This window comes from Pelecanus crispus, chromosome 2 (genome assembly GCF_030463565.1).
Source record: "Pelecanus crispus isolate bPelCri1 chromosome 2, bPelCri1.pri, whole genome shotgun sequence".
Classification (NCBI taxonomy): domain Eukaryota; kingdom Metazoa; phylum Chordata; class Aves; order Pelecaniformes; family Pelecanidae; genus Pelecanus; species Pelecanus crispus.
In genome coordinates, this window is record NC_134644.1 from 120,618,267 (window position 1) to 120,635,849 (window position 17,583).

General features: G+C 38.1%; 1 protein-coding gene across 1 annotated transcript in view; it reads right to left on the reverse strand.

The window, feature by feature from the left end:
• Positions 1-7,748: 7,748 nt before the first annotated feature.
• The window catches only part of SMCHD1 (structural maintenance of chromosomes flexible hinge domain containing 1), a 91,918-nt gene continuing 82,083 nt past the window's right edge, over positions 7,749-17,583 (reverse strand). The window contains exons 41-48 of the mRNA XM_075705054.1: positions 16,656-16,778; positions 16,199-16,389; positions 15,280-15,389; positions 13,858-13,928; positions 12,098-12,269; positions 9,916-10,074; positions 9,080-9,197; positions 7,749-8,059 (exon numbers count right to left, since the gene is read on the reverse strand). Coding sequence (XP_075561169.1) covers positions 7,912-8,059; positions 9,080-9,197; positions 9,916-10,074; positions 12,098-12,269; positions 13,858-13,928; positions 15,280-15,389; positions 16,199-16,389; positions 16,656-16,778 — 1,092 coding nt within the window. The 3' untranslated portion in view covers positions 7,749-7,911. The remainder of the gene's footprint in view (positions 8,060-9,079; positions 9,198-9,915; positions 10,075-12,097; positions 12,270-13,857; positions 13,929-15,279; positions 15,390-16,198; positions 16,390-16,655; positions 16,779-17,583) is intronic.

Genomic DNA, 17,583 nt, shown 5'->3' on the forward strand with positions numbered 1-17,583 from the left:
AAAGTAAGACAAAGGGAGAGCACGCCAGTCCACCTTGCCCACTTATTATGAGGCAGTCTTTAATTAAGTACTAATTTTATGATACTGCCATTTCATTTCTCTACTATATTTTCGAGCTAGTTGTAAGAACATGCTAAAAGTAGGAGCTATAAGTAATATGAAATATTTGTTTTCACTAGCTGTTTACTGGAGAAAGTTAACTTCTAGTTTTTTGGAATAATTTCCATTAAACAAAGTAGCAGCATCTTTTAATTCAATAGCCCACTTTTTATTCAGTAACTTTTTAAACCTACCCAGTTTTTGTGAAAAATGATGAATGAGAGGTTCCTGCAGTTAGTTAATTGGTTCACCATTCTTCCAAACTTATAAGTACATTGGGGGAAAATAATTTTTCTGTTCTAGAAATTAGGCTTGAATGCAAGAATTTGTGTATTTCTTGCATGATGTGGTTTAGTTGATTTGCCAAAGTCATAGGATGAGGGATAAAGAGGGAGTGGATAATAGGAAATGAGAGCCCACTAAATGTCCTTCAAGCAACTAGAATGTAAAATTCCTTTGCTAAAAAGAGCAAATACTATATAGTTTAGGCAAAAATTCTTGGACTATGTTATTAGATAAAAAAACCCCAATCTTACATAATTTGTTCTTATGTAAGATTGTGAAACAAATAGTTCTGGTGTTGTAAAATATTTTCGATTTTGGCAAGTTGAAGGAAGGTCTATTTGTGGACCATTTCTGTTGCAAACTACATGTGTGCTTGATTGTGTGCATACAAACAGGGCCTAAATATTGTAGTTGTAAACAGCTAGCTGCTAGCATACTATAAAATAATTACCCACAAAGTAATGAGTGGGGATTTCTTCAGAGCCCTCATAAATACTCAGTCCTATAAAAACTAGTGAGAGTTGTAAGAACCCATTAACATACATTAAACATACAGTAAAAATTGTGGAATTAATATATTTGCAGATTGAAGGTACTTGTTGTTTGCCTCTAATATCTGAACATTTTTCTTAGTTTTGTATATAGGTTGGTTTAAAATAAAATTGCGTTCAACTAGTTTACATGCACACATTTTTTATGCAAGCTTTTTTTGCTAAAGCTGAAGCTGCTCTGTTCCTTGGAACCATTTTGTTGCAGACAAGACACACAATACAGGCAGAGATCGAGTATCTGTGCAGCTAAAGTACATCTAGTCAACACAGCAGCTCTGTTGTGATTTTATGCATTTCCATAGTCCCAACATGTGTGGAAGAGCCTGTTTACAGAAATACAGAATAGTAATTATATGTATGCATATACATATACATCTTTGTGTGTGTATGCACATAGACATGTCTATACTTTTTATGAAACAGAAATGATCACTGTTGCTGAAGCCTGGGGAGATGATCTGGTGTGGCAGGAATGTCAAAATCACTGGATACACCCTTTCCAGCAACAGGCAGAAAGGGAGGCTAATAGCTGCTTTATACTGAAAGATACTGTGACTGCTACCATCGATAAAATGTATTTTAATTCCTAGAGGATAAGCAAACAGACTTTTTAAAAAGAAAATACTAAAACTAATTTTGGCTTCTCCTGTGCTGGACTGCATCCTGGCAGGTGAAAAGGAATTGACTGCGGATCTGTTCTGTGATGGTTGCCTCAGTGGAAATGGTTATACTTGCTGTGTGCTAATGAAATGCAATCTTAACCGGCTTTGTTTCCTAAATATGAAAAAAACTTGGGAGCAGAATTTATTGGGAGAAAATGCTGATGCATGAAGGCAGACAACATTTTAATGACAGTTCCTTACTAATGCTTTATTAAATGTCCATAAAATGACAGCACCACAACCCCAGCCACATTCTATAATCGTGGAAGTCTTTGATTAAGAACCCCTGTTCCACTGGCTGGGAAAAGAGATTAAAAAAAGACCTTTAAAAACAATGCTGACTTTGCTGCTATGACATGGGAAAAAAAAGAAAGTAGAAGGGAACTACACTTGAGGAGTCAGAAAATGCAAACTGTGATAAAGGACAATGAAGGTATCAGTAGAAAATGACTGTTAGGATTAACAACAAAAAGAAAGAATGGAAAGTCTGAAGGAAACTGACTCCTGGAATGGTATATTTGCCTGAACAATTAATATTAATTTTTAGTGAATCTTCAAAGACCTGAACAGCGTCAAGTAAAATGGAGTTCTTTGATTGAATCATAGAATTGTTTGGGTTGGAAGGAACCTTTAGAGATCATCTAGTCCAACACCCTCTGCCATAAGCAGGGACATCTTCAACTAGATCAGGTTGCTCAGAGCCCTGTCCAGCCTGACCTTGAATGTTTCCAGGGATGGGGCATCTACCACCTCTCTGGGCAACCTGCTTCAGTGTTTCACCACCCTCATTGTAAAAAATGTCTTCCTTATATCTAGCCTAAATCTAGCCTCTTTCAGTTTAAAACCATTACCCCTTGTCCTATTGCAACAGGCCCTACTAAAAAGCCTGTCCCCATGTTTCTTAGAAGCCCCTTTTAAGTATTGAAAGGCTGCAGTAAGGTCTCCCTGGAGCCTTCTCTCCTCCACCTAGCAACCCCAACTCTCTCAGCCTTTCCTCACAGGAGAGGTGTTCCAGCCCTCTGATCACTTTTGGGGCCCTCTTCTGGACCTGCTCAAACAGGTCCATGTCTTTCCTGTGCTGAGCCCAGAGCTGGACACAGTACTCCAGGTGAGGTCTCACCAGAGCGGAGCAGAGGGGCAGAATCCCCTCCCTTGACCTGCTGGCCACGCTGCTTTTGATGCAGCCCAGGATTCGGTTGGCTTTCTGGGCTGTGAGCACACATTGTTGGCTCATGTTCAGCTTTTCATCTACCAGTACCCCCAAATCCTTCTCCGCAGGGCTGCTCTCAATCCCTTCATCCCCCAGCCTGTATTGATTCTTGGGGTTGCCCCAACCTGGGTGCAGGACCTTACGCCTTGTTGAACCTCATGAGGTTCACACAGGCCCACTTCTTGAGCTTGTCCAGGTCCCTCTGGATGGCATTCCATCCCTCAAGTGTGTCAACCACACCACTCAGCTTGGAGTCATCTGCAAAGTTCCTGAGGGTGCACTTGATCCCACTATGTCATTGATGAAGATACTAAACAGCACTTGTCCCAGTACGGACCCCTGAGGGACACACTCGTCCCTGATCTCCATCTGGACATTGAGCTGTTGACCACGACCCTCTGGATGCGACCATCCAGCCAATTCCTCATCCACCGAACAGTCCACCCATCAAATCCATATCTCTGCAATTTAGAGAGAAGGATGTCATGGAGAACTGTGTCAAAGGCCTTACAGAAGTCCAGATAGATGACATCTGTAGCTCTTCCCTTGTCCACTGATGTAGTCACTCCATCACAGAGGGCCACTAGGTTGGTCAGGCAGGACTTGCCCTTGGTGAAGCCATGCTGGCTGTCTCAAATCACCTCCCTGTCCTCCATGTGCCTTAGCATAGCTTCTAGGAGGATCTGTTCCACGATCTTCCCAGGCACAGAGGTGAGGCTGACGGGCCAGTAGTTCCCAGGGTCCTCCTTCCTAGCCTTTTTAAAAATGGGTGCAATGTTTCCCTTTTTCCAGTCACCAGGGACTTCACCTGACTGCCATGACTTCCCAAATGTCATGGAGGGTTGCTGTTCCTGCATCACCAAACACACACGCCTTAGTGAGCTAGACCTGCTTTGAGTGCTCACAACTTGAGTTGTGCTTCATTCACCAAGGACAACTGAGTTTGTTTCACTTCCCCCTCCCCCCCAACTGAACTACTGGATCCCAGTTATCTAGAATCACACAGCAAAAGGGGTGGAAGAATAACTGCAAAATGTACCTGTGGACACTGCATCCCTGAAAAAACACATTACAGCAAGCAACTTACCTCTCTTCCTATTGTGAGCAACTGACAGTATGAACCATTCATCAATGGTGACTGCAAATCTCTTGACCAGCTTAGCTGAAATGGAGTTCAGAATAGCAATATAAACCTAGCTTCATCAAATATGCACCTAATTTGGAGGCTTCAGAAGCAAAACATCCAGTAATTACACTGCTCAAGTCTCACAAGGTGTCTGAATGGAAATTTGGAATGGGTGTGTTTTTCATCCAGGCTACTGACGTAGCAATAGCATAGCATCATCCTGCAGCGGTTCCCTGCCTCACTTACTGCCCTGCCTTCCTTCAGCTCCCCTGGGCATCATCCTTTCCTCCTTCCCTCTCACTGCTCTTTCCCTGATCTGGAGCCCTGGCTGACAAAAGGACTCAGAGGGGCCCTGGAGGAGGCAGAAGGAAGCCACAGGTGAGATGCATGCGGCTAGAGAAGTACTGGAGAAGATGGTGATACTGGGATGGTAGAGTTGTGGAGCTGGGGCCATGGTACTGACGGTGGGGCTGTAACACCACCACAGGGTGCTTTGGAAAGGAAGGACTGGTCACCCACCAACATCACTGGATTACATTGGGTATCCCCATGCACCTGACACAGGCACTCTCTGCATCCCTGCTTGCTAGAGGAAGAGCAGAAAGCATGGAAGTCCACAGCAGCCTAAGGGAAGCAGAACTTAAGCACCGAGTCAAACTATGGTCCTTTAGGGGCTGGTGAAAGAAAAAAAGGCAAAAAAGCCTTACCATTGACGTTTTCTCCTCTGCTGAAGGGGGGGAGACCAGGAAGAAGGTAAGTACAGTTGCTGACACAAGCCCAGGCACAGGACTCACATTAGGTTTCCTCTCGATACACTTTTGCCAGAGGTTCCCCGTCCTGCAGAACTCAGCAGCTCACACCACAGAGGTGCAGTCCCCTGTCTCTCCTTGTTGAAGTGACAGGTGCTCTAATTTCCATCTTCACTGATAAGCCCAGCATACAACACGATGATATTGGGGTCTGATGGGGCAGGGAGCAACGAAAGCCACAAGCTAGGGAAAGTGCAAGTTCTCAGGTCTTTTGCTGCGGGAAATCTTGTCTACCTTCCAAGCAGGAAAACTGCTGGGGGGGTACAGGACCCGCTGTGTGGAGTGGGGTCACCTGGCGCAGCAATGGGCCTCCTACTCCGCTCCCTGACAGGGTACAGTGAGAGGGCCCCTGCGCCCTAGTGCCCACTGCAGACACCACCTCACATCGGGACGGCAGCACCGTGCAAACGTCTCTGGGAGGCTCTGTTGGGAAAAAAAAAAAAAAAAAAGGGAGAAGGTGATGTCCTGTCTCCCTGGGCTGGGCGAGGTGCCAGCAGACAAGAGGGAACCAAGGGGACTGCCAGCCAGCCCTGCTCTGTGGCTGGTGCCACTGGCTGCCCTACAGCCCGTGCCCGACCTGACGTGCCTGCAGCCCACTCCTCCGCCCCATCACGGCCCAGCCCTGCTGAGCGGCTGCTCTGTCTCCCCGCGGGGCAGCGGCAGGCAGCGGCCCTTCCCCACCCGGAGCTGCTCCCGCCCTCCATCAGAAACCAGCTCCTTGTTCCCATCAGCTGGCCCAGGCCCCAGCAAGAACCGCTTCCTCTCACGTTTCCTGTACCGCTCTCCGCCAGCCCCTCATGAAACCAGCAAGCACAACATACACACCTTCATTTTCAGTCCCTAGTTTGCTCTGTTATGCAGCGAAGAATGGGTAAAGAAAAAAAAAAAATTGACACATACCTTCTGAGCTTGAGTGTTTTGTCAGGACCAAATCGGCTGCCCTGAACAGCTATGCAAAGCAGTAACTCACACTGTAAAAACCTGCAATCACTCTGCTGAAAAATCCTGAAAATTCCCTGGTGAAATTTCCTGAAATCTCCAATAGCTATTGTAGAACTCTGCAAACCATCCTTAATTTCCTGTTCGCTTCTGCCAGTGGGGAGATACATCCCATGATACTGGTAGTGCCTATACTGACTACTGAGGGCAATAGATGAATTTCAAAAGCAAACACTTCTGCTAGAATAGATATTTAATCAAATAGGATTCAAGGTCATCCAGAGGTTGAAGGCTCAGGCTAGGCACATGTCAGAATTCAAATAAATGCATTTAAAAGAAGTGCTACTGCGTAATTTAGAGTGGTGAGGCAATTTCTTACGTGGCAAACCCTCCATTATGGTTGCCTCGTTCAAGTCTTGTTTAGAATAACAGGAAAAAGGGCTGAGGCAGGGCTGGCGTAGTCTTTGGCTGATGTTACATTATACTTGAATATATATTATTTTTTTAAGAATAGGACAGATTGATGTCTAAAATAATTTAGGCTACCATTAAGACACCAGGTTTCGGAGAACCTTCCACCACAGAATGCATTGCATCCTTAATTTGGAGAAACTTCATTCTATTAGAAATGTCACAGAGATGTGCACTAGTGACCAGCATTCTGAAACTTCCAGCAGGATGTCATCAGGTCTTTTTAAGTTCAAAGTCCCTTTTCAGAAAAGCTGTATATAAAATGCTTGTTGCTGAGTAGATTAGTATAAATCAGTAGATTTGATATCAACTTTCATGCCAAAGCAGAAATTGAGACGGGTATGAACCAACATGTCCACATCCTTGAACACCTTCTCCTCCTACGTTCTTTATTTACATAGCTTCAAATAATAGTTTTATACTGTTGCAAGTTTAGCTTTCTTGCCCTATCTTTTTCATCTAATCAAACCTATTTCCAACTGCTCATTCTGACCCTGGCTGAAATTGTATCTTTAATCATGCCTGGTCCTTTTCTGCCCTGTACATTAATAAAATCCTTGTGATGCAGATCACTAGAGGGGACCTTTGACTCTCCCTTTTTTTTTTTTTAAACTTTTTTTGTGTCTCATTTACCTGTTGACTGCTTTCTCTAGCATTTTAAGACTCTGTTTCTTAAACCATGGAAAACTTTAATTTTCTTTAGGTATTTATGAAAGCCAACAGAATAATTTTTTTTTTTTTTTTCCCCCAAAGCTGGAGACAGTAAAATTCTGTCCAGGTTTCCAGTCTCCCAACACAATTACTTTACCTCCAGCTTAAGTCTCCATTTCCAACTCTTAAAATGCATACACACAGTTCAGCTGTAAGGATTTTTCTTTTTCCTTTGTGACATTACCGTCTCCCACTCAAATCCTTCTGTCATAGTTACATTTTTGCTATCAAGGACCAATTTAAGGATGAATTTTTGATCTGCTTAAGTAGCCAGGTTCTTTCATGAGGGTTGTGCTAATACAGATGTTGAAAAGTGCTTAGCATTGGTACTATATCTCACTTGCACCCATGAAGTATCCCTCCTCACCACTCTCCCAATCCGTAGAAGAGCCTCCTAGTAAACCTGTTACACTCTTCATACTCACAAGTTGCTATTTCGTTTTTTTCCACTGGCACTATCTGAAGGAGATAGGAATTTCCACGTCAACACTGTGGACATATCCTTAGATACTGTCTTGTTGTTAACTGCCCAGAGACTCTACAAATGGCTGTGGTTAGATCTCAGTATACCGCTGCTCAAACCCTCCCTTTTAAATTGATAGTACCTTGACACTTCATCCATCAAAAAAGAGCAGTCCAGAAAGTTCTCTTCCCCAAGACAGCCGGGGATGCTTTTTAAATGAAAATCTCATTTCATGGCACAATCTGTTGACTTAATTATTGCAATCAATTATATTGGCAGTGCTTTGTATTGAAGCAGTTTTATTGAAAAGATTGATTTTTTTCATAAATAAAAAAGGATATATTTTAAACTTTTTTCGCACATGAACATAAAAACTCTGAAAGCTTTTAGAAAGGAAAATTAACTATATAAAATTAGGCTATCAACGTTAAATACTTAAATTTTTGTTACTGCTATAACTGAAATACATTTATATCTATCAGTATAAAAATCTTCGTAATAATGGGTAATACATCATGAATATTTCCTTTAACTGAATGTATTCACATTTTCAATACATAGCTCTTTCCAGCAAGTTTCATCAGTCTATGCCTTTCTCTTTCGTGGAGTTCCATTAAGTTCTGAAGGGTATATTTGCAGTGGTTGCTGTGGCTGTGGCAGTGGTGGAGGCGGTGGCAGTGGCGGCTGCGGCTGCTGCTGCTTCTTTGTGGGCGAGGAGATCCATTCTTCTGAGCTGAACAAAAACATAGCACAGTGGGTTATAAACCAAGCTTTTATATATATACTATATATATGTGTGTATATATATATATCTTATTTATATATATATATTTATATTTGATATAAATGATGCAAAAGCACAGAGCTCCCACTAGCATAAATATTATAAACCCCATATTTGTGCACAGCATCTTATTCTTATAATTATTCTGTTAAAATTAGGAATAGCATCAGGCTAATATTAGATAGTTTAAATACATAACCACTTAAGTTCTCTACATGTGGATGAAAAAATTAAAATAATAACAAATATACATAATAGAGAATAGTAATATAGCGAAAACTTATTCTGAGATTTACAGAACTGAATAAGATTTAAATAATCTCAAAAATGACCACAGCTCAGCAAAGACAATGATGCAGTCATGAGGAGAGACATGAGAAATGGAAAGTCAGTTCCATGTAATTTTAAAGATACAGACTTACAGATTTCCCTGATGGTTTTTTTTGTGTGTGCACAAATATTCATTGCCACAGAAGCAATGCAGAAGTAGATACACAGCTAAAGAGATAACTGTGTTAAATACTTTACCACCAGCTCACCTCAGACAGTTACTTAGAAAAAGTTATGTAAGAATGATTCTTTATCTGTTCATCTTCCCAGTATTTGACATCGAACCTTAAAAGAGTTTACAGACCAAACCACCTCAAATATTTCTGGAGTGTAACAGAGTTGAATATACCAGAAAATATGGGGAACGTGAATGCACAAAGATGCCAATCAATCAGTTCATAAAGAGAAACAGAATTAGAATTAGCAAGCAAATCTTTACATCAACCTTAAATAACAGCAGAAACTTTAAAGAAATAAACATTACCTTGAAAATCAGCCTTACGCAAACTCTACTCGTTGTTGGTTATTGTATACAAATATGAATTAAAAAAAGAAGTCTTCCATGCAAAAAACCAAACTAGTTTCTTGCTTTGAATTCCGGATATGGGAAAGTATTGACTAGACTCAGAATAGACTTACCTATACAATTTTTTTACTGATTCTCTTCGCATTCTTTTGGGAGGGATGGGGGTATCAGACATATCTAATATTACAGGCTGAAGTAATGATTCAGTGACTTTATCTGATGGAGTCATACCTATGAAAAAGTTGCGAGTAAGAACAAATTTAAAAAAATATTAATCTTATTGGTTATAAATGGTTCCTGTAACAGTAGTGTTAAACCTTTGAAGTAAGGCTTTAGACATGCCATAAATTTTATAGTTACCTTATGTCCGAAACTGAGTTCAAAGATGACAAGTAAAAACATTTACTTTATTTATAGTTGTTACAAAGTATATGTTGTTTTTTTAAATATATTTTGAAATATCATAAATTATTCGATATTGACATAAAAAACATTTCTAACTAAGAAATAGTATCCTTGCAGAATTAGGGGTGTTTCTTTTTGTAGCACAATGTTTTGATTGTGTTTCCTTAGCAACAGCAATTCAGCTCTTTACTACGCAGTCATTTCAAAAAGAATGTCAATGTTCTCTACCACTGGGCCAGGCAGACTAACAGTTATATAATCTCATATTAGTGAGATCATAGTTTCATGTTCACAAGACACTAACTGACCACATTTTTATTGTCTGAACACATTACAGGGCAGTGCTGGTCTAGGCAATATCCACAGCTTCATACTACATATAGTTCTTCTGTTCTTTCCCTAAAATGAGACACCTCTAAGCTCTTAATTAATTTTAACAATCTTCCTTCATAGTTTGAACTTGTTAGTTTGTAAAAGTAGAATACATCTGGATGCACTTAACAGTTCTCCATTAGGACACCAAAAATATAATACAATAACCTACCCAATTTTTTTTCTATTAGCTTGAGGTTTTTCTCTTGTTCGGCAAGTTCCTGTTTTTTCTTTTGCATTTCTGGAGTGTTAAGTGACTGCAAATGTAAATCCAGGTCCTTATTCACCTTATCAAGTTTCACCACTGCTGCACGGTATTGCTGAAGAAGATCTAATTGAAGAATAAAATAGTGAAACACAAAACAGAAAATAAGTGGACATTTTGAGTTATAAGGCTACCGAATACAATCCAGACAATGTGTAAGATTCACAAGAATACCTATCTTTCAAAACGCACCACTTAAAAAACCCACCCAAACTTACAGTGGACCAGTGGCTGTTCTTAAAATGACTGTAAAGAGACACTGATTTCTCTTTTCTTTTTGAGCCCGTATCTTAGATCACTGTAAAGTACCAGCAACTCTGAAAATGACATGGCGAACAGGTATTTCTTTACACATCTTGTCACTTGTGTGCTCCAAACTGAATTCTCTACCTTTGATGCCATTAAGTGTGCTTGCAGTCTGTTTTGCTTTTAGTGCTACAAAGCTGAAGCTTGTATTACTGACTTGAATTCTAGTCCACCTTGTGGAACAAGAGAACATTTACTGAGTTTCACTTTGTCCCACCTATGGAAATTCAAACAAGGAGACAGCAGTAGACTCAGGCCAACAAGGGCATATTTTGCTAACAAACTCTGCTCCTCTTTTAATATATGAGACAAAGAATTTTTCTTTGTCCAGGCATTGAATAAATATGTCAGGTAATAAAGAAAGGATTCAAGCATGTTAGCCCAGGCTCATTCATTTTGCTTTGTGGTGAATACGAGGTAGCTTGCACGAAGTTTAAATGAACACTAAATTACCTTACATTTGCCACAGGGTGAAAGCGTTCACATAGATAGTTACTGCAGACTGACAAAAGGCACTGTAAATTCTTAGTATGGTTTATTTTAGAAGTACCTTGTCAGTGTAATCACAGTTTAAGTAACTACTTCCCTTTTATGCTACAAATACAGAAGAACAAGTCACAACTAATGTTAAGGCTAAAATTCAGTTCAAAACAAGTCTTGTGTAATGAGGCGCTGTCCTTTATATGGAATTTCACTATTATTTTCCTCTAAATGTCTAGTAACTATCCAAGTGAAATTAAAACATGCCCTTTTCTTCTACCATGGTTGTTCCTGTACTAAGTTATAGACAATTCCAATTTAATTCACATTGGGTAATAACCGAGTTCAACAATTGAAAATGTGTTGATAGACAGATAGAAAGTCTGCTAAACCCAGCATATTTCAGTCTGTAGCTGAAATGCTTACTATGTTTTTCCTACTTGTAATATATTTTTACTGAAATGCCTAGGAGAGATCTTTTTAGTCTTTTTCTTCCTCAACTGGTCAATGTTAAGTAGTTTGCTCATATATAAGGCTACTTCAGTAGGCACGTGTGTTCTCTCTCTCTCATTCTCCCCTCCGCTTCTCCATTGCACATTTCTAGGAGTACTGTCATGGAAAAACTTCATGTCTTTTCTTTTGAAAAATTAAGTATTTAAGAACAAGCTTATTTGTGAATAAGAGTTTTCAATGTTTTACAAGTCAGTCAGGTCAGCTGTTACATGTCAGAAGCTGCCATCTTTTAACTTCATTTATAACCTTTATTCTGAAAGGAAGAATCCAAGCACATAATGAAATATTAAGTGATCCCACAGGAAATACAAGGTAACTTCTTGTTAGGGAAACACTGTAGATGCTGTGCATGACTTTGATGAGAACAGGAATTCTTCTACCACTGCTTCATAGAGCTTACTTGCACAGTAAGAAATTCTAAATTGATGTGTGGTGTTTCCGAAGGAGAAAGACCCCAAACTTCTGTTTTTCCAAGATGCTAGAATTCAATCAGCTCAAGCTTCTCATGCCTGCTGTTTCAATGATTACCACTGCTTATACTCCTTCTTTAGTAAGACTAAGATAAAGGGGGAATATCTCATGATTATTATTTTTTCTTTCAGGAAATTTAATAGCTATAAGCTTTTAAGAAAAGGGAAATTCATAACTAGGACATCATACAGGTCGTATTTCTTAAAATAACTTCATGCTAAATTGAAGTTTTCATTTTTGTATTACGTAAGAGAATAACAAACATAGGCAAGCAATATAATTTTGGAAGTTCTGTGTTTTCATGACTTCATTAACCCACCTATCTGTCCAGCGAAAGTAGAGTAAAGTTTTGGCATGGGTGCTCCAAATACCATTCCTCTGAGCTTGTCCATTGGAGGAGCTTTATTCTGAAGGCCTCCAAATTTTCCATTGCTGCGAATCCTGTCTCCTTCCCTAGTCAGCAAAGTAGGGCAATGTGTAATTTTAACAACCTATACAGGTATAAAAAGTGATACTAAATTAGTAACTCCATGGAAAAACCTAAGTTTTCAGCAATGCTGTTGTGATGCAGGTTGTTCTGTAGTAAGAATGTATTTTATGAAATTACATTTCATGACTTTTGCTTTCAATTAATAGAATGCATATATTAAAAGTAAACAGTACTGTCGATAATTATGAAGACTAGATTTTTTTGGGTTTTTTGTGTCCTCCCCTATACTGGAAAAAAGCTAATTATCAACATATACTATGAAGTAATGGCAATAAACATTAGTGTTGATAAAAAATGTAAACATTCAATTATTTGATGAAGATGGCTTTTTTCTTTTTTTTAAATAATGCACAAGATTTAAAGCATCTAAATTCCAAGGGATTTATTTCTTACAACATAGTCAATAAAACTTCCATATAGTTGATGAAATTTACCTGTGGTGGGTGACTGAAACAAATGGGGTGACAGACTCACCAAGTTAAACGACCCAGACCTCATTTTGAGAAATGACCACATATACAAACTCCTTTTCCTGAACAGACACAGATGGTCAGTCTCCTGACACTGATTAACAACTGAGATCTGACTCTCCTATCTCTTCTGTTTGATATATATTTTTTTGATGAAAGAAGCAGTCTTCACAGCTGTTTGTTCACTTGATGGACACTGAGATGGTTATAACACATGGTGAAAATGAAAATATTGATGTCAATAATCTGTTCTTTACTATGACTATATCCATATTTCTGAGACACTCTTTGGAAACATTCAAGACAGTCCTTGTTCCCAGGTTACCAGCTAGCAGTAGCCAATAAAAAAGGAATGGTATCGCAGAGTAAAATTGCTGGTCAGGCCCGGAGCACAGAGCAGAAAATCCATGTTGCACTGACTGTGAAACAACAAGACAGGCAACCAATTTTAGATGCCACCAGAGGTTCCTTGTTAACTTGTTGTTCTCTTAAGAACAACCCTGCAGTACAATTTCTTATACTTCTGGAGAAGAAAAAAAATAAGAATATCCAGCCCCAAGGGCTTAATGTTTAATCAGTAGAGTTCTACACTCTTATGCTGAATCTTTAGTTCAATTCTAGCAAACTCATAAGCTGAAACAGAAAGTGCCCAGTGTCAGGACTTCCTCAGAGACTCTTGCCTGCTAAGATGTGTCCCATTAAACCTAAATAAAATGGGTCAGAAAAAGGTCTAGTAAGTTTCACATCAAGATTTTAGTGGATCTGAAATTTCATCATGTGCCTCAGACTCCTGTGTTTTATTATACATACAGGGACTAGGAAAGTAGTGAAGAATTTGCATTTAACACTAACAGCAAAACTAAAAATGTTTATCTTTAAAACCATGGTCCCATGCTTCATGGCAACATTCACATAATGGAATTTGTTGAATGGAGGTAATTTTGTCAGTGCCAATAACAAAGATTTCATTCACTGTTAAGTGAATTGAGACTTACCGACAGTAAGCACACTTACAGCTAATGCAGCATTAAACTTAGCAAGTTTAAGTTTATAATGTATTAAATATGTGGCTATGCAATATATTTGTTTTTAAAAAATATCAAGAATATTGAAACATACCTCTTTTCTGTAATGGTTGGCAGCATCCAAGTTATCTATAATGATAGTGTCACCCAAGAGCATCCCAAACACTGAAAAATGTAATTTTTTGAACCATGAAATTTCTCTGCAACAAAATAACTTGAGTTTTGAAAAGTCAATTCTGAGGCATCATTATTACAGCTTTTCAGATAAGTGCAAGGGAAATAGCACGTGCATGATGTTTTTTCAAGGAAATTTTATTCTGAGATTGAGATAAATATGCAATCTTCTTTTTTCATCAAAGACATAGTAAAAAATAGTAAAAAAAAGTTTAGTATGTTAAGTTGCCTTATGGCATAATTGACTGTTTCCACCAAAGCACTCTCTTGATATCTTATATTTACATTTATGAAGACACACATAATAAAATCCCAAGTCTTAAAATTATCATTTATGTGATTTCCTAAGTCCTCCTTGAATGGTATTCTTGGTTTCTTAATATTCAGTGGGTTATCAAAGAAAAAAAACATTCCCATGCTGATAATCCAACTGATTTTAAGACCCTTCTTCTGCTACTAAAAGACTGTTCTATACAAAGTCTAACTTGATGTAGCCTTGCATGAGATATGTCAAACAATGCGGCTTTTAAATTCCCCCCAAAAGTAATAGCCTATCTGCTAATGAGGGACACAGAGAGGAATTTATAGTTAAGGTCTCTGATAATATCTAACTTTCTGAAAATAAACTGGACTAAAAATTATTTTTTATTAACAGTAGAGAGGAATATTTCAATACTGGGAAGTTGTGAAATAAAATGAAACACTTATTGAACTAATTACAGATTCCAACTCTCAATATAAAGGAGTAGGTCTACTTAATTTAAGAAAAGGAGTGTAGGAAAAGGTAGGTACTGCTATGTTGTTAGAAAAGAGCAAGAGGATGATGGTTCCCTAAACTGAAATCTACATAAGAATTGTTTATTCTCACTGTAACTATTTAAGTATAACATATATAGTCATGTACAGTTCAGTCTGAGTGTATATAAATCTATACATCACACATTTTTGAGAAGGACTGGAGAAACAGCCTAACAAAAGCAGTAACTTCTGCAATATGAAAATATAAAACTAGTATCGTGATTGTCACTTCCTGCTTACATGAGCTTGCGAATAAGGTAATGCAGTAGTTTAAAAAAGAAAAAAACCTCTAGTATATACAGTAGAGAAAATAAAAGACAACGAGCAGAAGACAGTGGTCATTGCTGAAATTTTCACAACTGTTGTTTGCAAATACTTAACACTAATGTCATCCTCTTTTTACCAGCAGACCTCATGAGGAATGTACACTGGTATTTGGAAATGTCTCAATGAAGATTACTGAATGGGTTATGATTTGTGATGGTTTGGTATTTAATTTATTAAAAAGAAAGAAGTTATGAACAATTTTTTAAATATCATTTACCTGTTTGACAGTGCTCTACATTATCTGGAAATGTTAACAGATCTCTGGCAAATACAGGATTTCCAATAGGTCTGAAGAAGATTCTTCCATTTCTTAAGTGAGGTAAAGGCCTAGTTAAAAAAAAAGGAGAGAGGGAGAAGAGGAGAAAAAAAGTAATTTATCCTTATTTTATTATTGTTTCTGACAATCTAGTCAGAAATCCCAAACTGAACTGAATGCACCTTAACACTTCCACATTAGGTGCTAAATGATCCCAACATTATCCAAAATGCCAGTTATATTAAAGATGCTTTGGTGAAACACTAATTTGTAGTGAGACATATCCAACAACTTCATATGACTAATTTTACAAGACAAGTTTTAATACACTATTTTATAAAACCTGAGATTTTGGACCTTATAAATACATCTGCACATCAGATCTTTTCTAAAAGGCATTCTTTAGGATACTAGCAGTTATCTTCATAAGCAAATTATTTTCAGGCACGGAATTATTATCTTTTCCTTTACCTTCCAGGAAACCAAAACAGCAGAATGAATTTCTATTACTACAGATGATTTTAGGGAATGTTCTCTGGAATTGGATTTTTTAAAAAAGTTAGAATTTGATTTGAAGCACTAGAATGAATAAAAAAAAGTTCCTGCTCTAGAAAACATGTAGAAATAAAGAAAAAAAAATGGCAGATTGTCTTCTCTGTTTAAGAGAAACACCCTATTAAATAAAGAACAACACACAGTTAAAGATACAAAGCTAGGATTTCAGCTAACATTTCAAGTGTCATTACTGTTGCTATAATTATGAAGCCAGAAATTTTATACTTCAAATCTTTAATAGGAGTCAAGTTCAAAAAAGAAATTAGACAAAAAAGTTGAAGTAGTACATAACACAAATGCAGAAGTTTCATTGTTTTTTCTCTACCTGTTCCAATCAGGGAGCGTCTTCTTGTAAATAGAATCAAGGGGTAACACTTGCTGTCGACCTTGAGTTTCATCAAAAATAGAACGAGCGGCTTCAGTAGTCAGTGTGACTACACAGTCCATGTCGCTTGCCAAATGCCAAGAGATAACTTTTGCTGCTTCGTTATCCTCAATTTGTGCTAAATGTGCAATCTGTACCACAGAAGTTAGAACAGTCAAAACAGAAGCCAAGACCATCACCCCTTTTCATACTAAATCATCCTGCAACATCAATCAGACATTTAATTCCCCTGTTGATGGCTCTGTTAGAAGAGCTGGTCATCTGATGTGTTGAGAATGCTATCTTCTTTTTACTACTCCTCAAAAATTACTTGCATATTTGGTTGGCTAATTTTTCATCACTACCACTTCCTGGAACCAACAAAACTCATTTGAAGGCTCTCTGAGAGAAAACTCACCTTGCCTAAAATATCCTGGTTGCCTTTGGGATAGTTTGGGAGGGTACAAGTTCGCCTTGGCTGTTTCATTACTCCTTCTTGATCCAGCATCTTCTGTTTTATAAGAGAATCCACATACTGAAGCTGAGAATTAAAATTTAAACTTAGTAAGCATATATTGTTGGGACGAGCTGCAGAAGTAGTTACTTTACCTGTTGTCAATCAAGTTCCTAACAAACAACATTGAATAAACTCAAACAGACTCTTAGTATATAGGGGAGCACTGCACATAATCTCAGAAAAGAGCAAAAGGAGGCACACTGCAATTGTGACTATGAACTTTTTTATTACTGCTTCTTTTTAAAGACTTTCAGGAAGCTTTTCACGAAGAGCTACCAGAGCTTGATTAAAGCCAAATCTGAGAAAAGTTTAAATCAGTAGGAAAAGGCAACCACAAATGTACAAAAAGAAACCATTTTAGAAGGGGACTATATCCAGGCCTGAAAAATTTAGCCAGCAGGGGGAACTTGGGTATCACGACTGCAGAATGTGTATAATTTACATTTGTGTTTAATGACTGTAACACTTGTTTTTATTTGATCTAAAGATAACTGATAATTAATGGATATTTATGGGAAAATGGGGTACGTTGCCCTGAATCTTTCAAACTTACTTTTACATCAACTTTGGCAGTAACATTTGAGATTCACTAATTCTCTAAAAAGAAGTGTTTTCCTTTGGTCTACTTATGCCAGAATATATCCAATGTACATTGATCAGCTTGCAAAAACCTATTGTTAAAACTAGCAGTACCAGTAATACAACTGGTAACCCTAGCAGAAATGCAAAAACAAGATCAGGATATAAAAGAGAAGTTTTTTCTTATTTCTCTAGCAGTTTCTTTAAGAGATAGTCACACTAGCAGAACAGTAAAAAAAAAAAAATAAAA